Source organism: Mustela putorius, unplaced genomic scaffold (assembly GCF_011764305.1).
Source record: "Mustela putorius furo isolate JIRA1106 unplaced genomic scaffold, ASM1176430v1.1 tig00000242_pilon_pilon_pilon, whole genome shotgun sequence".
Lineage (NCBI taxonomy): Eukaryota > Metazoa > Chordata > Mammalia > Carnivora > Mustelidae > Mustela > Mustela putorius.
In genome coordinates, this window is record NW_025421325.1 from 16,125,906 (window position 1) to 16,152,221 (window position 26,316).

At 43.6% G+C, this 26,316-nt stretch overlaps 1 protein-coding gene across 3 annotated transcripts in view; it reads right to left on the minus strand.

Moving 5' to 3' along the window:
• Positions 1-10,214: 10,214 nt before the first annotated feature.
• Positions 10,215-26,316, minus strand: part of CCDC25 (coiled-coil domain containing 25) — a 41,292-nt gene continuing 25,190 nt past the window's right edge. For 2 of the 3 annotated variants that reach the window (XM_004775114.3, XM_004775117.3), the window contains 4 exons: positions 25,607-25,710; positions 25,195-25,397; positions 18,803-18,848; positions 10,215-13,662 (listed from right to left, as the gene is read on the minus strand). In XM_004775114.3, the coding sequence (XP_004775171.2) occupies positions 13,633-13,662; positions 18,803-18,848; positions 25,195-25,397; positions 25,607-25,710 (383 nt within the window). In that variant the 3' untranslated portion in view covers positions 10,215-13,632. The remainder of the gene's footprint in view (positions 13,663-18,802; positions 18,849-25,194; positions 25,398-25,606; positions 25,711-26,316) is intronic. The other variant, XM_045078366.1, reaches the window with a different exon arrangement.

A 26,316-nucleotide genomic window follows, 5' to 3' on the forward strand; every position in this document is an offset into this window, starting at 1 on the left:
AATGCAACTTATTTCTGTGCATTGATTTTATATCCTGACACTTTATTGAATTCCTGTACAAGTTCTAGCAGTTTTGGAGTGGAGTCTTTTGGGTTTTCCACATATAGTATCATATCATCTGCGAAGAGTGATAATTTGACTTCTTCTTTACCAATTTGGATGCCTTTAATTTCGTTTTGTTGTCTGATTGCTGAGGCTACGATTTCTAGTACTATGTTGAATAGCAGTGGTGATAATGGACATCCCTGCCGTGTTCCTGACCTTAGCGGAAAAGCTTTTAGTTTTTCTCCATTGAGAATGATATTTGCGGTGGGTTTTTCATAGATGGCTTTGATGATATTGAGGTATGTGCCCTCTATCCCTACACTTTGAAGAGTTTTGATCAGGAAGGGATGCTGTACTTTATCAAATGCTTTTTCAGCATCTATTGAGAGTATCATATGGTTCTTGTTCTTTCTTTTATTGATGTGTTGTATCACATTGGCTGATTTGCGGATGTTGAATCAACCTTGCAGCCCTGGAATAAATCCCACTTGGTCGTGGTGAATAATCCTTTTAATGTACTGTTGAATCCTATTGGCTAGTATTTTGGTGAGAATTTTCGCATCTGTGTTCATCAAGGATATTGGTCTATAGCTCTCTTTTTTGATGGGATCCTTGTCTGGTTTTGGGATCAAAATGAGTTTGGAAGTTTTCCTTCCATTTCTATTTTTTGGAACAGTTTCACGAGAATAGGAATTAGTTCTTCTTTAAATGTTTGGTAGAATTCCCCCGGGAAGCCGTCTGACCCTGGGCTTTTGTTTGTTTGGAGATTTTTAATGACTGTTTCAATCTCCTTACTGGTTATGGGTCTCTTCAGGCTTTCTATTTCTTCCTGGTTCGATTGTGGTAGTTTATATGTTTCTAGGAATGCATCCATTTCTTCCAGATTGTCAAATTTGTTGGCGTAGAGTTGCTCATAGAATGTTCTTATAATAGTTTGTATTTCTTTGGTGTTAGTTGTGATCTCTCCTCTTTCATTCATGACTTTATTTATTTGGGTCCTTTCTCTTTTCTTTTTTATAAGTCGGGCCAGGGGTTTATCAATTTTATTAATTCTTTCAAAGAACCAGCTCCTTGTTTCATTGATTTGTTCTATTAGTTTTTTTTTTGTTTGTTTCTATTTCATTGATTTCTGCTCTGATCTTTATGATTTCTCTTCTTCTGCTGGGCTTAGGGTTTCTTTCTTGTTCTTTCTCCAGCTCCTTTAGGTGTAGGGTTAGGTTGTGTACCTGAGACCTTTCTTGTTTCTTGAGAAAGGCTTGTACCGCTATATATTTTCCTCTCAGGACTGCCTTTGTTGTGTCCCACAGATTTTGAACCGTTGTATTTTCATTATCATTTGTTTCCATGAATTTTTTTCAATTCTTCTTTAATTTCCTGGTTGACCCGTTCATTCTTTAGAAGGATGCTGTTTAGTCTCCATGTATTTGGGTTCTTTCCAAACTTCCTCTTGTGGTTGAGTTCTAGCTTCAGAGCATTGTGGTCTGAAAATATGCAGGGGATGATCCCAATCTTTTGATACTGGTTGAGTACTGATTTAGGACCGAGGATGTGATCTATTCTGGAGAATGTTCCATGTGCACTAGAGAAGAATATGTATTCTGTTGCTTTGGGATGAAATGTTCTGAATATATCTGTGATGTCCATCAGGTCCAGTGTGTCGTTTAAGGCCTTTATTTCCTTGCTGATCTTTTGCTTGGATGATCTGTCCATTTCAGTGAGGGGAGTGTTAAAGTATTATTGTTGATGTGTTTCTTTGATTTTGTTATTAATTGGTTTATATAGTTGGCTGCTCCCACGTTGGGGGCATAGATATTTAAAATTGTTAGATCTTCCTATTGGACAGACCCTTTGAGTATGATATAGTGTCCTTCTTCATCTCTTATTATAGTCTTTGGCTTAAAATCTAATTGATCTGATAAAGGATTGCCACTCCTGCTTTCTTCTGATGTCCATTAGCATGGTAAATTCTTTTCCACCCCCTCACTTTAAATCTGGAGGTGTCTTCGGGCTTAAAATGAGTTTCTTGGAGGCAACATATAGATGGGTTTTGTTTTTTTATCCATTCTGATACCCTGTGTCTTTTGATTTGGGCATCTAGCCCATTAACATTCAGGGTAACTATTGAGAGATATGAATTTAGTGCCATTGTATTGCCTGTAAGGTGACTGTTACTGTATATTGTCTCTGTTCATTACTGATCTACCACTTGTAGGCTCTCTCTTTGCTTAGAGGACCCCTTTCAATATTTCCTGTATAGCTGGTTTGGTGTTTGCAAATTCTTTCAGTTTTTGTTTGTCCTGGAAGCTTTTAATCTCTCCTTCTATTTTCAATGATAGCCTAGCTGGATATAGTATTCTTGGCTGCATGTTTTTCTCCCTTAGTGCTCAGAAAATGTCATGCCAGCTCTTTCTGGCCTTCCAGGTCTCTGTGGATAAGTCAGCTGCCAATCTAATATTTTTACCATTGTATGTTACAGACTTCTTTTCCCAGGCTGCTTTCAGGATTTTCTCTTTGTCACTGAGACTTGTAAATTTTACTGTTAGGTGACGGGGTGTGGGCCTATTCTTATTGATTTTGAGGGGCGTTCTCTGAACCTCCTGAATTTTGATGCTCATTCCCTTTGCCATATTGGGGAAATTCTCCCCAATAATTCTCTCCAGTATACCTTCTGCTCTCCTCTCTCTTTCTTCTTCTTCTGGAATCCCAATTATTCTAATGTTGTTTCGTCTTATGGTGTCACTTATCTCTCGAATTCTCCCCTCGTGGTCCAGTAGCTGTTTGTCCCTCTTTTGCTCAGCTTCTTTATTCTCTGTCATTTGGTGTTCTATATCACTAATTCTTTCTTCTGCCTCATTTATCCTAGCAGTGAGAGCCTCCATTTTTTATTGCACCTCATTAATAGCTTTTTTTATTTCAACTTGGTTAGATTTTAGTTCTTTTATTTCTCCGAAAGGGCTTTTATATCTCCCGAGAGGGTTTCTCTAATACCTTCCATGCCTTTTTCGAGCCCGGCTAGAACCTTGAGAATTGTCATTCTGAACTCTAGATCTGACATATTACCAATGTCTGTATTGATTAGGTCCCTAGCCTTCGGTACTGCCTCTTGTTCTTTTTTTTTTTGTGTGTGTGGTGAATTTTTCCGCCTTGTCATTTTGTCCAGATAAGAGTATATGAAGGAGCAAGTAAAATACTAAAAGGGTGGCAACAACCTCAGGAAAATATGCTTTAACCAAATTAGAAGAGATCCCAAATCGTGAGGGGGGAGAAAGGGGATAAAAAGAGGTTCAAAAAGAAAGAAAGAAAGAAAAAAAAGAATTAAAAAAAAGAAAACAAAGAAAAATACAAAAAAGAAAAAAAATATATATTAGATAAACTAGTTAAAAAACGTTAAAAAAGAAAAGGGTAAAACTTAAAAAATTTTTAGCAGAAGAAGAGAATAAAAATGAAAAAAAAATTAAATTAACTGCAAGACTAAAAAAATCACAGAGAGAAAGCCAGGTGTTCCGTGCTTTGCCATTTCCTCCTCTGGAATTCTGCTGCTCTCCTTGGTATTGAAACCGCACTCCTTGGTAGGTGAACTTGGTCTTGGCTGGATTTCTTGTTGATCTTCTGGGGGAGGGGCCTGGTGTAGTGATTCTCAAGTGTCTTTGCTCCAGGCGGAATTGCACTGCCCTTACCAGGGGCTGAGTAATCCTCTCGGGTTTGCTTTCAGGAGCTTTTGTTCCCTGAGCGCTTCCCGTAGAGTTCCAGAGGACGGGAATACAAATGGCGGCCTCCCGGTCTCCGGCCTGGAGGAGCCGAGAGCCTGGGGCCCCACTCCTCAGTGTGCCCTCAGTGAACAGCTCCCAGTTACTCCCGTCTGCCTGACCTCCGGCCTCGCTCCGAGCTCACCGAGCCTGCCACCGGTTCAAGGAAACCCCGAGCTGTGATCTTACTGTCAGCTCTGTCTCTGTAGCCAGTTTTCCCATTCCAGTACCTGCAAGCTCTGCGACACTCAGACACCCCCATCCTTCTGTGACCCTGCAGGACCTGAGGCCACGCTGACCCCGCGTGGGCTTTGCCCCCGTTTAGCCTCTGGAGCGATGGCCCTCAGCGGAACAGACTTTTAAAAGTCCTGATTTTGTGCTCCGTTGCTCCACCGCTTGCCGGGAGCTGGCCCCTCCCCCCGGGGTCTATCTTCCCGTCGCCTGGATTCACTTCTCCGCCAGTCCTACCTTTCAGAAAGTGGTTGTTTTTGTTTCCTTCTTCTCTTCGATCTGCCGATGGATTTGTAGGTGTTTGTAATCTTTAGATAAGCTATCTAGCTGATCTCCTGCTAGCTGAAGTAGTCTCAGCCTGCTACTTCTCCACCATCTTGACTCCTCTCGCCATTTTCTTTTTAAATCAGTACATGGTATTGATTTAGAAGATTTAGTCACCTTCTACCCCACATTTCTAAGATTTCAGTGGCAAAGAGCTTTGAGACCCCTCCCTCCCACCCACCCAGACACCAAAGCATAGCTTTTCCAGTTGTGCTTCAAGATTCTTGGTGCTGGAGGGATACCTGAGGTCCTGTCTTCCTCCCCCAATCCAAATACAAGACATTGATACAGACTCACAAGTTGACAGCTGGAACCACAACTGGACAGAAGCTAAGACCCATACTATTCTCTCCTGCCACCTGCTGGCCCTTCCCTTCAGGTCTTGTTTCTGCAGGGTTCTCGTTCAGGAGAATTCATTTCCAGGAGGCCTAGAGGGGAACAGGAGTGTTCCCTGTCTCTAAGGGGAAAGCCTGGATGACTTCCAGTGGTTCCTACTCAATCTAAGAAAATTATAACTTTGCAGATGACAATGACTGGAAGAGACCTTCAAACCTGTTGATAGCCCACAGACAGGACTGATTTGGTGCAGGAGTGTTGGGTAATTTTGCACTGACATACACAAATTTGACTTAAAAATCAGATTCATGGTGTAATTTGCTATTGGATAGTCACGAAGTCGCAAAACTGAGAGCAGCATGTAAGTGAGTACACCCACATTTCAGTTGCAAGCCATGCCAATAAGGAGAGGACAATAGTCACAAAAGGCCTGCACCTGCCCTGTCTACCTTTCCAGTCTCTGCACCCCCTGCCCCACCTTCTAGAAGAGCCGGCCACTGGGGGGAAGAGGGAAGCATTGGGGGTGGTGGTTGGGGGGAGAACTGAAGGAAGCGGTGACCTAGCTGGTGGGCTGAAGTTTTGAATCATATTTGGGATTCAAGTTTTTATTTAAATGGCAATATTTTTTATACCTAAAAGGACATTCTAATTTTAAAGGGAATCTGTTCCTATTTTGGGCACTTGATCAGAAAGTCTCAGAATCTGATCTCTTGGCCCAAGACATCATCAAAAGGTGGACAGGGGAATCCAGAGTTCTGCCAAAGAAAGACCTAGAATTAAACAGCCACTTCTTTTTTCCTGTGCTATCAAGCTCAGCCCTTCTAATGAATCGGTTAATAAAACCTCGTTTCCCCATGGCAATTGTCCTGAGCTGAGAGGCAGCTGCCGCCTTTAGAAGCTCAAGCTTGGTTCACCTCGCTGGCCCTCCTTCCCGTTACCTGCCTGACCCCCACAGCACTGGAATTTACCTCACTTGTAGTCCATTTTCCAGTAGGCAAAAGGAAGCCCAGAGGGGACAGTCTTGTGCTAGCTCACATAGAAAATGTGCTGAGTTGCATCCTAAAATCCACACTCCTAAAGGTAACATCCATGGAAATGGTGTCTGGTGTATAGCTCCCTTTCCTTCATGTTCCTGTGCCTATCCTCAACCACACTAGATCTTTTCTCCCAACCCCTGGAAGGGGCAAAGGGGCGCTGGGGCATGGGGTAGCCAAGTTGCAGGGGGTTGGGGCATGGACCTCCTGAGTCACTTGAGGCCAGTTCTGTCCCCAGCCCCTCCTCTCCCACCCCAAGCACCAAACTTAGGTCAAAGCAAGCAGCTCTCTTCCTTCCTCGTGTTCCTTCTCCACTGAGCTCAGGCTGAACTGGTATACAGGAGACCCTCGAGAGGCAGCCTGTCCAAGCAGACATTGTTTTGTGGGTGGGGACACCGAGACACTCAACTCTTTTGCTCCTCTCTATTTCAGACCTCATTACCCACCCCAAAGCCCTAGGAATCCAGCGTGATGTCTGGGAAGTGGCTGGGCCTTTTCTTTTGGATTAGATGCCCCAGGAGGCAAACACAGAGAGAAGCCCCTCACCCCTCCCTCCTTAGCTGAGCCTCTGCTACATCCAGGCCCAGCTCAGCTGAGTCCAGAGAGAAAAATTCTACCTTTGATAAAAAACCGCTAACACTGGTTGCCTCCAAAAAGGGGAAACTGGGAACATATCACTCTGTACCCTTTCCTTCTTTTAAGTAGACTTTATTTTTTTAGAGCTGTTTTCTGTTCGCTGCATAATTGAACAGAGCTACAGAGTGTGCTCATTTACCATCTACCCCCGCCCCTACCTACACACAGCCTCCCCCAGCATCAACTTCCCGCCAGAGGTGTCCATTTGTTATCACTGATGCCTAGCTACTGACACGTCACCATCCCCTGGAGCCCAGTTTCCCTTAGGGTCTATTCTCGGTGTCCATGATGTGGGTTTGGATGAATGTCTACTGACGTGTGTCCACCATGACAGTATCCTACAGAGAACTCTGTCCCCTCTGCCCTTTTATACATTTGGAATTCTGAACCATGTGTCCCTAATTCATAAAAGGGAAAACAGTCTGAACATTCTTCCCAACTCAGAATGCCAGGAGATCCTGGGGTGTGGGGTTAGTCCTCCAGAGGAGCTCACTTGCGGCACCTGGAGGCAGCCGTGGGCAAGATGAAGTGAGGGAGGGTTTGTGTTCTGTACTCTTTTTAGTCCCTGCTATTCAAGTTGTCTGAATACGAGCAAGGAAGAAAAAGTCCAGCTAATCAATGTGATGTGCTGTTCACCAAGGTTTTACGATGTTACAAATCTTCAGTCGTTGTCTGGTTTTAAACGCGGCAGATATCACTTTTCACCATGGCAGAAGAGAGAACAAGCAGGGCCTCACTTTGGGGGTGAGGGACAGGAACCTGGACAACCTTCTCCCTTTTTGTGGCAGAAGGAAACATTTTCTAGCCATGGGCATCCATAAAGCCTTCTCTGGGACAAAATTTAAGCTTTGTCTATTTGAGACCTTCCATCCATTCTCAGACTTTTTTTTTCCCCCATGAAGCATGTTAATAACATCCTGGAAACGGCCAGGGAGAAGGAATTTCACAGTCCCTGAGCAGACAGCTATAACTTTAGCTTCTCATGCAGCAAAGGCGGTGGGAAGACCAGGCTGATCCCAGGCAAGGGCAGGAACAGGGGAGACCAGGCCTGGCAGGGTGGTCGGAGAGGCCACAAAACTTGCTTCCTGCTAGGACCTCTGGAAGCACCTGGGGAAGACTGGGGCATGATGGTGGATAGGGACTGCCCAGGGGATGCTTTCACATCCAACATTCAGCAGCCTTGGGAGGTCTCATGCCCATTTTGCAGATGAGAAATGAAGGCTCTCAGAGGTGAGGTGGAGACCAGCAAACAGCAAAGGCAAGGCAAGCAGGGCCCAAGGTTTCACGTGAGGTCTGGAGCAGGACTATCAGCACAGAGGTCCCCACGGTGATGTTCTCATACAAGCCAATGTATAGTGACTGGCTGAAGATGGCAGGTTACCATTCTCATTCTTCTACAGAACCATGTGGTCAGACACCCTCTCACTGGCAAAGAGGTTGAAGTCATGGCGGTCCATGGTCTCAGAAGCCAGGGGGACGGCTGCCTGGATATGAATGTCTAAACCCCACAGCACGGGAATTTACCTTGCCCTCGTCCTAGTCATTTTCCGGTGGGCAAAAGGAAGCCCAGAGGGGACAACGGTCTTGTGCTAGTTCATATAGAAAAGGACAGAGGTAGGAGTAGGGGAGATAATGAAGTGCTGGGAATCACTCCCTACCTCGAACATCCTGTTCTGGCCCAAGTTCCATTACTCTGTACGATCCTCTTGGCCGTGGGGCAGGGATGAAGGAACACTGAAGCTTGGAAACTCCTCCAGAGGAAACAGGAATTCAGAGAGGTTAACTAAGGCACCCAAGGTCACACAGGACATTGGAGGCCATGAAAATAAAAGTCCAGGCCCAGGTCCCAGGCTGGGCTGCCTTCCAAGCCAAGGGAAGCGGGGTCAGGGCATCCCCCAATTGTCGCTCCAGTATAACCTGAGCTACCAGAGCAAACAGAGTATGGCTGAGCACTCCAGAGCCATATCTGAGTGAAGGCTGGCAGGTGAGGCCAAGCAGGGAGTTGCCCCAAGGAGGGGTTTTAAACTGGCTTTAGGAATGAAGGGAGAATGGACTTGAAGAGTTCCAAAGACTAGCAATTCTAGTTTTGAAATAAGTTATGGAAGCCTCACTGATATAGAGGACATTTATGATAAAATGGAAAAGTTGGAGTCTTGAAGTGACAAAACAGAGATAAGGGCTCCACACCCGAAGAGAATTCTGGCAAGGCTGAGCTGGTGTAAAGGGTGGCCTCTAGCAATATTTTTCTCTTGACCTTCTGCAGTTTGTAATTTTGACCCACTGACCCTGGATTTGGCCGAGGAGCTAAAAAGGTTTAAGACTAACGACCAGTCTTTGACAGCTGAAAGATCCTATTCTCAGAAGCAGAATGCAGGAGTGAGCAGCACACGTTAGCCTGCTCTCTGTGAGGCAAAACCCAAAATACCAGCAGGCGTGCGGGCGCCTACGGCCTCAGCCAGGCAGGATGTGAAATGTCAGACCATTAGTCTTGTATTTTTACTGCAGTGGCTACAGGATGGGGTTGAGATGGGAATGAAAGCGCATGCTGACTTAGGAGAGTTCTTTTCTTTCAGCCTTAAATATCACCACCCACTCACCAGGCTCGGGAACGAGTAATGGCTACAGAAGATACTGAGGCTGCGCCTTTGTTTCCCCTTGGCCTCCATTCCTTGGCTCTCAGCAAAGGCAGAAAATGCCAGGTCAGTGGCGACCGGTGCCTGCCAACAGCAGAGAAGTTTCTTATTTCATCTGGCTCTGAGACAGACTATAGTCACAACCACTGAGGTGGGAAGTTCCTACCATAAGTGATACTGTGAAATCTGAAAGGCAGAAGGAAGCCATCAGTGTGAGCAAGAAAGAGAGGTTAAGTCAATTCCAACGGTAAACCATGGGGAGCACATGGTGTGAGACAGCTATTTGTATTTGTAGTGTATTCCAAGTATATGCTCAGGTCTCCACTTTTTTGGCATGAAAATTCTGGTTTCAACCTATATTCCTTGTATCAGTTAATTTACTCAAAAACTGAAATCCAAGAATTCTCACAGCTAAGGCAATTCAAACCAAAAGGATCTATGTGTTTCCCTGACTAGTGAGAAACAGGACTCAAAAACGTCTTGTAATAGTCATTGAAGAATTCAAGTATGCTTTTGCAGTTAGGAGAGACTCTGTGGCTCCCCTCTACCCCAAGACCTCCCCCTGCAAAGGTACTCAGTTACAGAACAAGCACCACTACAGAAGGGGTGAATCTGTAAATAACACTGGTCCAAAGCCCCTACATTCACCAGAGATACTATTCCAAGGCACCTGGGTGACTCAGTCACCCAGTTCAATGTTCAGATTATGATCTCAGGGTCATGGGATCGAGCCCTGCGTTGGGCTCCTTACTCAGTGGGGAGTCTGCTTCTCCCTCTTCCTCTGCCCCTCCCCCTACCTGTGCTCTTTTTCTCTCTCTCAAATAAATAAATAAAATCTTAAAAAGAAAAAAAAGAAGGCATACCATTCCAGCAAGTCTTCAGAAGTACAGCCTCATCCTGGTCAAAATCTCAGCAGAACCCCCAGGAATTCTGGAAGGTCAGATATCAAGCTGTAAACTTCCAATACTAACGCTTAAACATCATGGCCCTTGGGCTCCAGGCTTTTTGCTTCTCTTCCTGGAATTCTTGGGCAGTCTTCCCTTCACCCTAATTTGCTCTTTTCCTCTTGCTAAGAAGCAAAACTGACTGTTTGAAGGGCATCATTTTAGGCAGCCAAGAACTTCCTTCTTCCTACTTGCCTAAAAGAAGTATGCACATCCCATCAGTGAGACAGAGGCTTGGGGAAGCAACGTGAAAAGTAAAATCACCCCCCCCACACACACACTTGATTCTACTCAAAACTATAAGCTTTTATTGTATTTTACATATCATTCATCCAGGACGCGATGAATATGCAGTTGGCATCTTCTTGTTTGTGAAATGACACAGTGCGCATAAAGCCTCCTTAAGTGTGCTGGGCCCGGGTGGGCAGAAGCTGGAATGGAGCCCTGCTTGGGCGCTGGCAGCGGCCTCATTTCTGAACCATTACACTTACTGGATGGAGTTAGATGGGTTGAGACTGACACTGAGCTTGGTATTTCAGTTTCTAATTTTACACTTTGGATTGTAAGACAGTTTGATTGTTTTATAGTCTACTTTAAAATCAAAAGGTTGCCCACTCACTTTACCATCATTTTGAGTATGGGATTTGTTATTCACCAAGCTGTATTTGCAATCAAACAGAGACAAAGCAGGCTTCAGTATCACAGTTCAGGAAAAACTGGGAAGGTGGTTCTATTTCCCTGTCCGGCACACTGTTCCCCAGAATCTGTTCCCACCCAGAGAACAAGGACTTTGCCTCTCAGATGCAGAGGCAGTAGGGAGAGCTCTGGTCTCCAGCTGGAGGCTACAGCTGAATTCTTTCTCCTCCTGCTCTGTGTACGCCTGACACCTTCCTTCCACAGTGGGGAGACTACTGGCACTGAGTAGTTAAAAGGCTCACCGATAGCCGTGTTTTGAGAAAGTGTTAAAAATAAAACAACAGGGGCACCTGGGTGGCTCAGTGGGTTGGGGCCTCTGCTTTCAGCTTGGGCCCTGGTCCCAGAGTCCTGGGATGGGGCCCCGTGTCAGGCTCTCTGCTTGGCAGGGGGCCTGCTTCCCTCTCTCTCTCTCTCTGCCTGCTTGTGATCTCTGCCTGTCAGGTAAATAAATAAAATCTTTAAAACAAAACAACAAAATAAACAGGAGCTACTGAGAGGGTTCAACCGAAGCTTGTTGCCTATTCTGCTAATAACCACATCTTCCAGACTTCGGGAAGCTTCCCAACATGTGTTTCAGCACCGGCACTGTGACTGAGCTGCCTTGCCCAAAGACTGTGACCCCAGATCCACAAAGGCCGTTAAGAAATGAATTCTAAAGCTGTGAGAATAAAAGAGCCGAGCTTGTGAAGCCAATTAAATAATGTGACCCTCACCAGCATGCCGCTTGGAGCAGGGCAAAGAGACACAGGTAAAAAGACACACCCTTAGGATGCACAGATTTGATCAAGGGCACAGCTCATAAAAATAATGACCTGGAACTTTCCTATAGGAAGTTTAGCGAACACACCACTAGCAAGAAACGAGAGGGCTTCAGTGCCAGCAGCGTGACCGGTCAGCTCCGAGTCAACATCCTCAAGAGAAAAGGTCCTTGTCCTTTCTGGGATCATGGACGCTGGGAAAAAGACTGCCCCCTACCCAGAGGCAGGGGAGATCAGCACAGAGCAGCTCTGGAAGTTCAGAGAGCTAGGAAATCGATCCGGGACAATTCAGAGGAGAGGCTTTGACACTAAACCAGTGTGAGGTAAGAATGAGGACAGGTTTAAAATTTGGACCCCAGGATCTCACACATTACACCAAATATAGATGTCTGCTTCAAAAGCTCTAATTCTTCCTGCTGTAATGGGGGGTATACAGGAGTCCTTCAGAAGCACTGGCAGGCTAAGGTGATATGGTGAGGCCCATTCCAGATGTTGGCCACAGTGTGCAACAAGTACCTGAGGTGCCGAACTGGAGCCCTACTAGCTCCCACAGAGGGTGGGAAAGGGCTTCCACCTCGGCCCTGTGGTGGGCATGTGGGGGAGACACAGGGGCAGCGAGGGAGGAAGAGGGTACCCTTCTAGAAGCTGCCATGTTGAGCCTCAGATGGACAAGTTTCTCTTACAGTCAGAGCACCCCAAAACCAGCATGGAGATGGGGATAATGAGCAAATTCTGAGAGTTCATATATTAATATCCTTCCAAATTAAAAAAACGGTTTTTTATTTTTACATTTCTAAAATCACAGAACTCCAGGCTGAATGTTATCAGACACACGTACACGTGCGCGTGCACATGCACACACACACACAATCTCTGATTTCTGGAGTCATCTCCCATACCCTCTCTCAAAATCTGGCTGAGTTACGCCTCAGGGAAATTTTCCAGTTCAACCCTACACACCGACTTGGGATAAATAGAAACACTGAATTACCCACAGCTCCAAAGTGCTCTAACAGGGTAACTTTTGCTGAGTTGGAATACAATTAACAAGAAAAAAGCTGCATGTGGAGTTCTGGGTGTGGTTAAAATGTAAATTTGTATGCCTCCTGACCCATAGGCTTTGCTCTCCTCCCCTCTCGGTTTTGTTTTGTCTCTTCCTACCAGGACGGCAACAAAAACACACCTTCTATTCAGAATCCCACTGGAGAGTAGGTAGTTCAGATGAGCAGTCCTGTTACATATTAAGTTACTGGGCCTACAACTGAGAAATCTGAACTCTGAGGATACAACTCAAAGTCAATATTAACTCAAGGTAAATAAACAAATTACTTAGCTGGCCCCTGAAATACTTCATTGTCTCTAAAATCATAACCCCAACAGGACTTCTGCCTTCTGCTGTATCCCAAAACAAAAATCAGGTAACCTGACATCCTCAAAATGATTCAGATCATGCCGTCCTATTTCTCCCCTCAGCGCTGAGAAATGACTCCAGAGCCTGGAAGTTGTCACGTATGTGGTCTGGGTTACTTGGTGCTTAGGTAAACAGTGCCACGTGCCTGACCTTGACTAACACAGACTACGTCTCTAAGCATGATGGTAACTGGGGGGAGGCTCTCGCTCAGAGAAAGTATGCGGAAGGTAGAAGCCAGGATGAGGGGAGAGCTGAGGACAACGCTGCTAACACACTCATACAACATTGGGACAGGAGTACTGAAGCCATCAGTCTTCTGAAAATGTCACTATCACCTTCGAAACGCACAAGCTTTTTTGTTCTAGGCCCCTTCAGGGCCAAGGGCAACACTTGCATATACTGCTCACCAATACATTCTTCTTAACAGAAGTGAAGCTATTTTAAGAATATGAAAAAGCTTTTCAAGACATCTGTTTTCAGGGACACACCAGAGTAACAAATACTTCTCAGGGCTGGTTTGCTCTAAAGTCTATCCTGAGAACGAGGGCAGCCAACTTTCATGAGGTACCAAGACAGGTTTCAGCAAAAATATTTTCACTTTCCTAAAGTTATATGCCGTTTTTCAAGTCCAAATATATTATAAATATCTGATCCTTTTCCGTCAGCAAAGAAGGAAACTTTTTTTTTAAGACGCCAACGTTGGTAATATTTGTGTAGAATGAAGGTAGGATTTTAGTTGTGTTTTTTTTTTTTTATATATATAACACCAAACACAGATGAAATCAAACCGTCTGCAACTGTCCCGAAATTCACATCTTTCAAAAGTCCTTTCCTCCATTCACATGAATTCATCTGAATCATTGCCATCCTGCAGGGAACAAAAAAGTGCAACTGTAAAAGCCTTCAACATAAACTACTCAAATTTTAAAAACTATCTTTTTTTTTTTTTTTTTTAAGAATTTATTTATTTGCCAGAGAGAGAGAGTACACACAAGCAGGCAGAGAGGCAGAGGCAGAGAGAGAAGCAGACTCCCCGCCTAGCAAGGATCCCGGTGCGGGACTCGATCCCAGGACTCCGGGACCACGACCCGAGCCGAAGACAGCTGCTCAACAAACTGAGCCACCCAGGTGTCCCTAAAAACTATCTTAAGTAACAAGCTTCCTGATGTGTAACTGCAAAGTTCAGAAAATAAAAGTAAAAAGTAACATCATTAAGTTCACTCACCAGTTCTCTACCTTAAAGTAGGAGTCGTTTAGACGAGCTGGATTTCTATGGTGTCATTATATGGCCTGAGTTACATAGCCACAAGTGACTAACAGTTTCTAAGTTATGAAGTAAAGGCCCACCCAATCTAGGACAGGACGGAACAGGTGTGACGAAAACAAAATGGGATTGCTCTAACAACAACAGCAAATTACGAATCCAAACAGATCCTGCCTCATATCCTTTGCCAATGATGCTGCCAATCGGCAAACACATTTTTGGCCTAGACACCATTATTCTGAGCCCCGAGGCTGTCACAAGATGGATTTTTTTTTTTAATAGGAAAAAAGATTAGGAAGTCATGGGCTAGGTACTAAATTAGGTGGCTTGCCAAGTTTTTGATTAAAAAACCTTAAATGATGGTATACATTTGAAAGGCCCTTGTTTTATTGTGTGGCTTATAGACATGTCCTAAAGACCAAGGACAAGAGTAAAGCCTGACTCCTTTTTGATCTGTTGCATACCCTGAGAAAACTGCCCTGGATGCCACCATTCATTAAGTATCTAAGTTTGGGACATTTGCTTGAAAACGTCACAGCCTTAACATATTACTTGCTGCAGCTTCTCCTTCCCCCGGGCCTGATACCTGAGCTGTGAGAGAAGGGGAGGGCTCAGGCTTCCTCCAGGTGTATATTCTCTACTCCCCCTTATTACCTCTTATTAAAGAAGGGCAAGGAAACAGGAAATACAGGCAGGAAACACTGGTTTCTGAGGCCCGCTCTGATCTCGAGTTTCATTCGGTAGTTCTCTCTGTGCTTCTCATCAATGAGTACAAAAACCTGAGGCCATGGCAAAAAATGCCTTAAATAATTGTATGAAGAGCAAACTCATGTTGGCATTCTATGCACAAACTGGAACTGTGACTACCTTAGTTAGTGTCCTACGCTGAAATCACAGCATTAGAGATGTTCGAAGAGTAACCATCTATCTTGGAAGGTCCATATTAGATTCTGAACACTGAGGTGGAAAAATGCTCTAAGAAAATTTGGGTTGGTGACAATGAAAATGTGTCACTCCCAATAAAGGCTGTGAGTCAGATTTGCAGAGTATCTGTCCCATGTGTCTGAGGATCTGTATTTGGGGATTACAGTAACTTTTAAATATACATCTGAGATCTAAGACTTTATTTGGACAATTTAATTTTTTTTAGAGAGAATGAGAGAAATGGTGTGTACGAATGGGGCAGGGGATGGGGAGGGCAGAGGGAGATGGGGGAGAGAGAATCCCAAGCAGGCTCCAGTGCGGAGTCAAACGTGGGTTCAATCCCACCACCCTGAGGTCATGAGTTGAGCCAAAATCAGGAGTTGGACGCTTGAACAACTGAATGACCCAGGTGCCTCTATTTGGCCAATTTTTATATTGAAGATTCCCTTTAAGAGTCAATATTGGGGCGCCTGGGTGGCTCAGTGGTTAAGCCTCTGCCTTTGGCTCAGGTCATGATCTCAGTGTCCTGGGATCGAGCCCCGCATTGGGCTCTCTGCTCGGTGGGGAGCCCGCTTCCCCCCTTCTCTCTGCCTGCCTCTCTGCCTACTTGTGATCTCTGTCTGTCAAATAAATAAATAAAATCTTTAAAAAAAAAAAAAAGAGTCAATATGTTTTTCAATATAGCAAATAGATTTCCTGTCATCCACCTATAAAGTGATAAATAAACTGAATTGAAAGGAACCGTTCGCTGGATACCAAATTTAAAAGATTAGGAAGAAATTACAGATTGACAAGAATTATACTAAATAGGAGAGCAAGAGCTCAAAATTAAAATCAACTTCAGAGTGGAGACTATTTTTTCCTGATGAATTTACATAAGCCACATGAAAACTCAAGTCCTATTTTACATAAACACAAAGCTTTAACTAAAGACTAACCGATCACGCAGCCAAACTGGATCACAAAAGGTCTGTATTCCCGCAAGAGGGTTACAAGGAGAATGGAAACCTCTTCTTCAGCAGTACTGGGGGAAAGATCTAAGAGTCCTTCCACTACAAGGCAGAATAAAAACACCCAATGCAAAACTTCCCTGGAAACACAAATCTGATTGAAACCTGGAGCTCAGCTCAGGGACAGGGGAGCAAACAGACAGGAACAGCAGAGCAGTTAGGAGTCCTTTGGTTTATAAATCCGCCTCACTAATCCTGGAGCTTTTAACATAGGCCCCACTACTCAGATCATGTCTGTATATATATGTATATTTGTGTGTGCGTGGTCATTGTTGCTTCTCATCAATATAGTCCTTAATTGCTCTTTTCCCACAGACTTTCAGTATTAATGAGGATGAGATATATTTACCTTCTGGAAACTACTCTTAGTAGTTAATAATCCACAGTGATGGAAATGAAAATGCCTAAGGTTAACATAGTACAGGTGCCAGATTTCTGCAGGAAAGTAGTCTCTAAATCACAGAAAATTTTTAAGCAACAATAACCGTGACAAAGACAATGGGCTGAGGGTATGTTAAAGACTTCTGTTTAACTGTTTAGCTGTTTTAAGGGTTCCAAGAAATATAAGAGTAGTTTCCAGAAGGTAAATATATCTCATCCTCATTAATACTGAAAGTCTGTGGGAAAAGAGCAATTAAGGACTATATTGATGAGAAGCAACAATGACCATTTATATTCAGAGACTAAGAAACAACTTTCACATATATATGCCCTTGTTTGAATTTTAGCGCAGACCCAGGAAGTCATTAGGTCTCCCTGCCACTGCTGCTGAATACTCCCTCAGAGAGGTTAAATTATTTTATTAGGCTTATCCACTTAGTAAATGACAGCTTAGGGCTCTAACCTTCAAGTTCAAGGCTGTATTTAATTACATAATGCTACTCTTGTATTTTTCAGAAATAAATTACAAAGCTACAGCTGTGACTCATAAAAGAACCCCGTAAATTTAGTTCTTCACAGAGACAGGAATAAGAATATTGTTCTTACTCATTTTTAGAAGGATACTGAGATATGAACAAGGTATAAAATACTACTAACAAACCCAACTGGTGAACTAAATATGCGGTTTGACTCATTGACCTTTAAGGGATCTTAAATTCTGCTGTTTCTAAGCATCAAAGGAAGTAGTGTTTAATATTATTTTCTGTGATGGTGGAAATGTTCTATTTCTGTGCTGTCCAATATGGTGACCACTAGCAACATGTGGCTAGTATGACCGAGAAACTGAGTTTTTAAAGTACATTTTAATTTGCTATTTTAAAATTTTAATTAAATTTAAATGGTAACATGTAACTAGTGCCTAGTATCCTGAACAATAAGATCTCAAGCATACATAGTTGACCCGTGAACAACATGGTTTGAACCACACAGGTCTACTTCTACACAGACCTTTTTCAATAAATATAGCTCAGAGCCATAAAAGTATTTTCTTCTCCCTATCACTTTATGGTCTTTTCTTCTGGTTTACTTTATTTTTTATTTTATTTTTTTTTTTAAAGATTTTATTTATTTATTTGACAGAGAACACAAGTAGACAGAGGCAGGCAGATAGAGAGGAAGGGAAGCAGGCCCCCTGCTGAGCAGAGAGCCCGATGTGGGACTCGATCCCAGGACCCTGAGATCATGACCTGAGCCGAAGGCAGCGGCTTAACCCACTGAGCCATCCAGGCGCCCTCTTCTGGTTTACTTTATTGTGTGACTATGGTACGTGATACATATGACATACAAAATATGTGTGTCAACTATTTATGTTATGGGTAAGGCTTCTGATCAATAGTAGGATACCAGCAGTTAAGTTCTAGGGGAGGATACCAGCAGTTAAGTTCTAGGGGAGTCAAAAGTTACATGCTGGGGCACCTGGGTGGCTCAGTGGGTTAAGCCGCTGCCTTCGGCTCAGGTCATGATCTCGGGGTCCTGGGATTGAGTCCCGCATCGGGCTCTCTGCTCAGGAGGGAGCCTGCTTCCTCCTCTCTCTCTCTCTGTCTGCCTCTCTGCCTACTTGTGATCTCTCTCTGTCAAATAAATAAATAAAATCTCAAAAAAAAAAAAAAGTTACATGCAGATTTTCAACTGTGTAGGTGGGCTGGTGTCCTTAACCCCCTTACTGTTCAAGAGTCAACTGTATTTGTAAACTATAAAATATGCAACATAACAAATATATACACCCAGTTTCGATTTTCTGCAGCCTGGTTTAAGTGATAGCTAAACTGAGCTATCTCCAGCCACTTCCAAATAAATTCTGGTAACAGAGTAGTCATGGACAGTAAGTCCCTGACATAGTTCCAATAAAATCATTAGCTGCTGATGCTAAGAAAATTCTTTCAGTACTATAATCTGGATCTCCATTTCTCTTTATCTGAGGTCCTGAGGAACATGAAATCAACCAATGTTGTCACCTAGACTGCAGGAAAGACCCTGGGGTTAATATTTTCATTTTGTTTTTTAATTAAAGGTAAGGATTTTGTTTTCAGATGTTAATATAGAAACCACAGTCACATTAATGTAGAATATTAATAAGGGCCCTTCTGGCAGCTACAACTAGGAAAGAGGGAAATGAGCAGGAAAGTTCCGAAACAGACCTGGACATCATAAAGAGTGCAACGATCTCTTTCGTGAGGTGACCTACTTAAAAACACATTGCCCCGCTTTCCCTTTTGCTCCAGGGAAGAGGGGCAATGCCCAATAGAATGCACCTGAGTTGCCAAGTCATGTCAAGCCATCAGCAACACGTGACTCAGTACTGGCTAGTCACCCGATTATTAAAAATTCTTTATTAAGGCACAACACTGAAACAAATAACTTGAACATACCTGATTTGAAGACATATTCTCAACTTTCATTAGTGATGAATAGCTCCTAGAAGAAAACAACACATTTAAAATAAGGTCATCCAGGGGGTGCCTGGGCGGTTCAGTCAATTAAGTGTCCTAACTCTTGATTTCAGCTCAGGTCATGATCTCAGGGTGGTGAGATCAAGCCCCAAGTCAGCTGGGTGTGGAGCTTGCTTCCGATTCTCTCTCCTCCTCCCCGCTTCTCTAAAAATAAAATAAAATACAATAGCGCTATCCAGTCAGCGAGTATTTCATGAACATTCACCATGTATCCCGCACTGCTGAGGGTCTTTCAGAGGAAAATATGATCCCTCACCTCAAGGAGAATGCAACAAAAAAAGGGTAGGTATCTTCGAACAGTAAATAAAATGTGCACAGCACTTTATAATTTACAGAGTGCTCCAGCCAATCTAGCTTCAAATCTTAAAATTTTATCTACAAAATTACTTCTCCCCGGTCCATTTCTCCCCATCTTCACGACACCCCTGTATTCCAAGCTACCACCATCTGTCATGTGGCAATCTGCCATAGTTTCCTAACCAGCCTAGTTACCCCCACCTGGATCCCCTTCCCTCCAGGTCAGTAAAATGAGCTTTCCAAAACACAAAACTTATCATACAACCCCGTTAAAAGTCTTGATAACCTCACGAACGTCTGACGAGGGATAAAGACAAACATGACCAACAGGCCCTGTGTGCATGGGCACTTCGATCCATGCATTCCCTCACTCCTGCATTCCACACATTTGGGCCTGCCTTTCAGGCCCTGTGTTTTGCCTCGCTCCCTCCCATACAGTCTTTGTACACCTAGTTCCCTCTGCTTAGAGCCCTCTTGCCACTCAATCCCCTTTTAACCAGAAAACATTGTTCTGATCTTAGCTCAAGCATCACTGTATCAGAGAAGCCAAATTCAGTTATTTATAAATCCATAATACATTAACCAATCACTCACTGCATATGCAAAGCACCGGGTCACACATAAGAGATACAAAGATGCATATCAGTGCCTCTTTGAAGAAGCTTATCATTAAAATGGAGAGCTACAGCACACAGGACAGTATAGAAAGCAGCAGTGCTCACATGTGAGAGAGAAACAAAAGAAGGTACAATTAAAGCAGTCAATTCTACACTGGACTATATCATCTTTTAAATTAATGGTCTTGCTGTTGCCTCTTCTACATGTTGCCACTAAACTCATCCTACGGGTCTACTACTTCCTAATATCCTAGGACACCTATAATGGTTCCTTATCACTTACAACCTGAAATTCTGTACTATGCAAAACCTTCTAAAATCACTCTCTGCTGTGCCTATTTTTTTAATTCTTTTATTTGCCTATATGATTTCGACTCTGGCCTAGCCAACCTGCTCCTTTCTTGCCTTACAGGCAGCACAGTGTGGACCTCAGGACTCTAGACTTGAGGTAGAATTCCTGCTTTGCCACTTAATAGCTATAATTTTCCAAACATTGACCACCTTGCTAAAGTCATCTTTGTCCCCAAATCAAGTGCAGGTTACTGTTCAAACTGATGATCCATTCACCTGTGACTAACCATTTCACCTGGGTCTTGTACTTGTCTGACTTTGAGTACCCGAGCCTTGGATTCAAATTCGACCTCCCAGTCTCCCAGTTTTTAAAATGGGACTGTAGCCACAGTCCCTACCTTTTTCTTTTCTGATCTGTTACTCAACTTATCCTCTATTAACTGCCTTTCTCTATTATTTCCTCTGGTTTCAATAACCACATGGTAGAGCTTGACTTTGATATTGATGTTATCACACCACAAAGCCCAAATAAGAGAATATAAGGCTGAAAGAGACTGGCGAACTTTCATTTGCAGGCAACCATGCATTCCACTGCAGAGATGAAACAACACTACTAGGACACACCGAAGGGAGCCAGCGATGCTCTTCCCCAGCACCTGCCAACAGATGATGGTGTCTACTGGGAGACTCATGGGTAATCTGCCTAAAGGATTTCTCCAAATGCCTGGTCTCTCAAACCAAATGTAGAATGAGTAGAAGCCATTCTGCTTCTCTCACTCTCAAGGTCACATCTAAGACACCGACTACTCTGAAAGCCTGTGTTGAGTCTCTGCTGTCATCTCAGCTTGCTCAATGTATGGCTTATGGTGTAGCGGTCACAGAAAGGAAGGAACCTGTGAGGAGGCTTCTTTCTTACACCATACCCTACACAAAGATTCTGTAACCCCAAGCCCCATGAGCTTCTAGGCTCAGGAGGCATGTGTCCAAGGAGCTAACGAGTAAGATGGGTAAGTGAGAATATGCAAAGTCTAAGGAAGGGGAAATTTTTCAAATGGTTTGGATGAAGAAAATAAACGGTGAGCAGAGGGTGTTAAGATAGTGCCCTCCCAACAACCCAAATATTGCTAAAACCCGTCTAAGAGGATGATCTTTATGTAGACCTATTCACATGATCAGACCATTCCAGGTTCTGCATGCTCAGTATAAGGAGTATAGGCTCATCAGCAAGAAGAAGATGGAGTTCTGTCTCCAGAGGCTACCGCTCTTCACGGCAGAGCAGGAAGTAATGCCTTCCACAGGGTGGGCTGGGCTTTGTTCACTGCTAGCTGGGGCTGGACAGGATCCAGACTAGAGCTTGGAGAACTTGGAGCTGTATAATGGCAATTCCATCCAGTGCTTCTCCCGGTAGACATTAGAAAGGAGAAGCTTATTGCCACTCTTGTTCAACAAGTTGAGAAGAGAAAGGGGACAAGAATCTTAATGGCTTTAGACTTGGAGGGAAGTGGGCTATCTCCGGATATGAGGCTGTTGAGTTTTTCTTTGCTGCAATCATCTGGAAGCACTGGGGAGAACTTCTGGGAGAAGAATATCCCTTGGTTTCTCTGCAGAATCCCCTAGAGACTCTCAGTTTCTTAGGCAATTGCAGCAACTAAAGTGGACATTCCCTACCAGATGGTCCAAATAAAAGAACCATCTGCCAGTGAAAGCTCATGAAATTTTCATTGTCAGAAAGCCAAGGGAAGGATGGAAGGGGAATGTCAGACAGCCAAGGGAAAGACTTGAGGATGAGATGATTCTGTAGGCCCACCACTAGAGCTCCTGGGTAGAAGAGTCAAAGGTAGAAACTCAGGTCATGGATAAAGCACTATAACGTATAAAAACAGATTCTAAGGCAGGTCAGAAGCTTAGAGCTTGTGGCTGGAACTTCACAGAAGCTGCAGGGCACAGCATGCAAACAGGTAGGGGCTTGGTGGGTGTTGGTTCCCCGCACAGCAGCCCTGCCTTACATCCTCCCAGCCTCGGCAGTTTGGAGAAGTAAGTCACTGTGGTAGCACAGGTTTCACGGGAACAAATATATCAGTCGTTTTTTGCCTTCTCAGAGCCACAATCATTCATTAAAAAAGAAAGCATCAGGGACAAAACTGTGTAGAAAAACATGGACTAGAAAAGTGATTTCCCCATTTCCCCATTTTGTTCACTTACACTTTCCTTTTGATAAATACAGGCCAGAGCAATATATGATAAAAATCTGTCTGAGAAAACAAATGGAAAAATTACAGGTGACAAGGGACAGCTTAAAATATGGGACTGATTAGATAAATTTGCTTTTGAGGCAAAAATTTCATTCAACAACAATGAGAATTTTTTCCCCCTCAACTTATGTAAGTATTTTATGGGTTGTTGATACTATAAAAGAAAATCTGGGAGATATGAACATTGTGTCTTAAACTAATAAAATCAAACACACAAAATCCCCTAAATTTTACTAGTACCCAGCTTTATTTGAAACAAAAATGATATACATTTCAAGATAAATTCCCATATCTAGAAAGTTCTTGATTCATATGCAATAAATTTTATTTTAAAGCTGAATAAACTGATCAGAGGCAGAAGAGAGTGGTAATAGCGTGTTATGAGCTTGAGAATCAGAAAGACTAGCTATGTGACTTTGGGCAAGTTACTTAACTGCTTGTCAGGCTCAATTTCCTCTTCTAAAAATGCAAGTAATAACAACATTTGCCTCATATCCTTTATTGTTAGGGTTCAATGAGATAATGGAGCTAAACATAGTACAGCGTTTGGCGGATGACAAGGGTCCCAAAATGTTAGCCATTCTTTCTCAAGTTTTCAGGTAAATTAAGTGATATTATATTCCTAACATATTATGTTTCTAAACAAAATTGTTAGATTTAGAAAGGGTACCAGCAGGTGTGTTTCCAATCTTTTACCCCCTTCACATGAAAAACAAAAATGAATAAGCCGCTCTCAATCCCACATTGCTCAAAATCCCACACATTTTACTGCGCTGATCGAGCTGATAATTTTTCTTTCATTCACGAAACAAAGCAGACTCCCAATCTAGGTCAAACCCAATCTGTGCATTTGTCTCGTGTCAGCAGATTGTAACTCAGGATAACACTTCTGGAGTTCTCCATTTGAGTATTATGTTTTAATTGAAGTCACTTATCCCACTTTAGCAGAACCCCCAAAAGGGGCACATGCAGGCAGATAACTAAGAAATACCAGTACTTGATCATTATACCTACGCCAGGACCCAATACTCTTTCTAATCATCTAGTGTATTGCAAAGAAACCGAGTCAGGACATGGCAAGACAGCTCATTTTGATCCTATACCTTTTGCAGAGGCACAGCAGTATCCTTTCTTTCCCCCTTTCTTTTTGGTATACTTAACACAAATGGTATCTATGGAGAACTGTGGGAAAATCCAGAAATCCTGTGAGTAGAGGTGTAGGATTAAATTCCCTCTTTGACAAAGCAAACCCAGTAGTCCCTTTAAGTATAAACTATACATCAATTATAGATTTAGAGTGGTGGGCAGAATAATGATCCCACCTGTAGATGTTCATATCCCATCCCCAGAACCTGCAAATATGTTGCCTGGCATATTATCTGGCAAAAGGGGCTCTACAGATGTGGTTGGGTTAAGGATCCTGGATGCAGAGGCAATGGATTGTCTGGGTGGGCCCAATGTCATCACACTGGTCCTCAACAGTAGAGAAGGCTGTACTCAGAGATAGGGCTGTGACTGTGAGGGTATGTTTCAGAGATGCCATGTGGCCGGCTTTGAAGACAGAGGAAGGGGCCACAAGCCACAGAATGTGGATGGCCTCTAGGAGCTGGAAAAGGAAAAAGAGTCTTCCCTAGAGCTCCAGAAAGGAACACAGCCCTGTTGAACCTTGGTATTAGCCCACTGAGAACCATGTTGGACTTCTAACATATGAATGGATGGAACTATAAGATAAGAAATCTCTTTTATTTGAAGCCACTGAATTTGTGATAATTTGTTACTGTAGCCACAGAAAACTAAAAAAGTCAGTATTCTCATACACTAGAATTTTAGGACCCAAGCTATATTTTAACTACTCATTTTATTTATTTTTATTTGTTTACTTTTTAAAGATTTTATACCTTATTTTATTAGGTAAGCTCCATACCCAACATTGGGATTGAACTCAACCCCAAGATCAAGAGTCACATGCTCTACTGACTGAGCCAGCCAGGCGCCCCCTACTATTTATCACTTTAAAATGTAGCGCGTCGGAGTAGGCCCATTACATTAATCACTTCCAACGTTCAAAATGTTTTTCTTTCTTTAAAAAAAAAAAAAAGGGTTTTAAAAACAGATTTCTTTTTTAAAAAGATTTTATTTATTTATTTGACAGAGAGAGATCACAAGTAGGCAGAGAAGCAGGCAGAGACAGAAAGCCGGACATGGGGCTTGATCCCAGGACCCCAAGACCATGACCTGAGCCAAAGGCAATGGCTTAACCCACTGAGCCACCCAGGAGCCCCTAAAAACAGATTTTAAGAAATACTAGCATTGGGGCACCTGGGTGGCTCCCTGGGGTAAGTGTTTGCCTTCGGCTCAGGTCATGATCCCAGGGTCCAGTGATGGAGCCACATCTCAGGTTCCCTGCTCAGCTGGTGGCCTGTTTCTCCCTCTCCCCTCTGGCTCTCAACACCCTCACCCTACCACCCTTGCTTGTGCTCTCTCTCAAATAAACAAATAAAATCTTTAAAAAAAAAATTACTAGCATTGGTCTTCAGAGCTAAGACCATCTTATTCAAATACCACAGCAAGTCAATGTTAAACCATTAATATAGCATCTTTTCTTTTCCTGAAGATTTTTACAAACCAAACTCTAAAGATAACCCATGACAGTTTATCTAAGAATAAAATTAGCTCTTTTAATTTCACACACACTCATATCCTGCCCCTATAAAAGGGAGTCATTTAACTGCCCTTCCCGGGAGAACATCTGTCCTGCCCTCCACTGGTCTAACCTTCCTATGGTCTGGTCCCTGATGAAAATTAGGGGCGATGAATCTCCTCGGTTAACACCAATACTGGAGCTCCGACATACCTAAGCTCGTCCATTTCCCGCTTCTTCTTCATCTCTTCCTTCTCTCTCCTTTTCATTTCCTGAATTTGGGCTTTTTTCTCATTCCTCTCTTCTCGGTCTCTGCATTCCTTCTCTGCCGCGAGGTCTGGGAACCGCTCCATTTTGGTCTTTTCTAATCTGTTCAGGATCTCATTCACTTTCTTCTCCACAGTCACGATTTTCACCTTTGAGGGAGATTTGGGGGGCGGGGAATAAAATGGAATCTTTATTGTAGGTTTCCACCCAGAACAGAGGCGACATTTTCGAGAAGCCGAGCAACCCAGCTGAAAGGGATCCGGAAGGCAGACGTCATGCAGATCCTTCACCAACCAAGGCAGGAGCCTGAAAAGCCTGGACTCCACCCCGCCCCCCTCTGGCGGTGTGCGACACTTACATCCCTTTGCCTGTGAAAGCCTATCTGTCCCACGTCCATGTCGGCGGTTTTCTTCAGGTTAGACCACGGTGTATATACCACATTCACATTGTTCATCTTGCAGCCTGCCAAGAGAGACTGTCTTCAACATGCAGGCCGGAGGATACTGAGCAATGCGCTCCCTCACCCACTGGCGAATTACCCAAGTCCAACAAAGGGAAAGGCAGCGCGAACAGCCATAGAGGGATTCAATCCACCAAATACTTTTTTCTTCAACGCACCCACAAGAGGTAAATGGTAAAGGTGACCACCACGAATCAAGCACAAGTATTATGAAGAAAAGCAGGGGTCTGTGGCTCAGCTTCAGGGACTTCTGAGACTCCCAAATACTGAATGCAAAATTTAGGATACGCATTTTTTAAAAAGAGAAATGGACCAAACAGGTTTCCCTCAGATTCCCAATGGAGTCCTTGATTCAGCAAAGGCTGAACATCGAGATAAAAAACTACGGTCTGAGATTCAAGAGACCGGCATGCGCCCCTGGCACCAACACAAACTGGCTGTGTCCCCTAAAGAGCATGCCCAAGGCTCCCGGAATCTCAGTTGAAACAGGAGGCGACTGGACTAGCAGAGTTGTTTGTTTCTCTTCACAGTGGCCCCCTTCTTTTACCAAAGAAAACGTATCAAAGGAATAAAAGCAGAGATGCTCCGGATGAAAGGGGTGCTGGGTA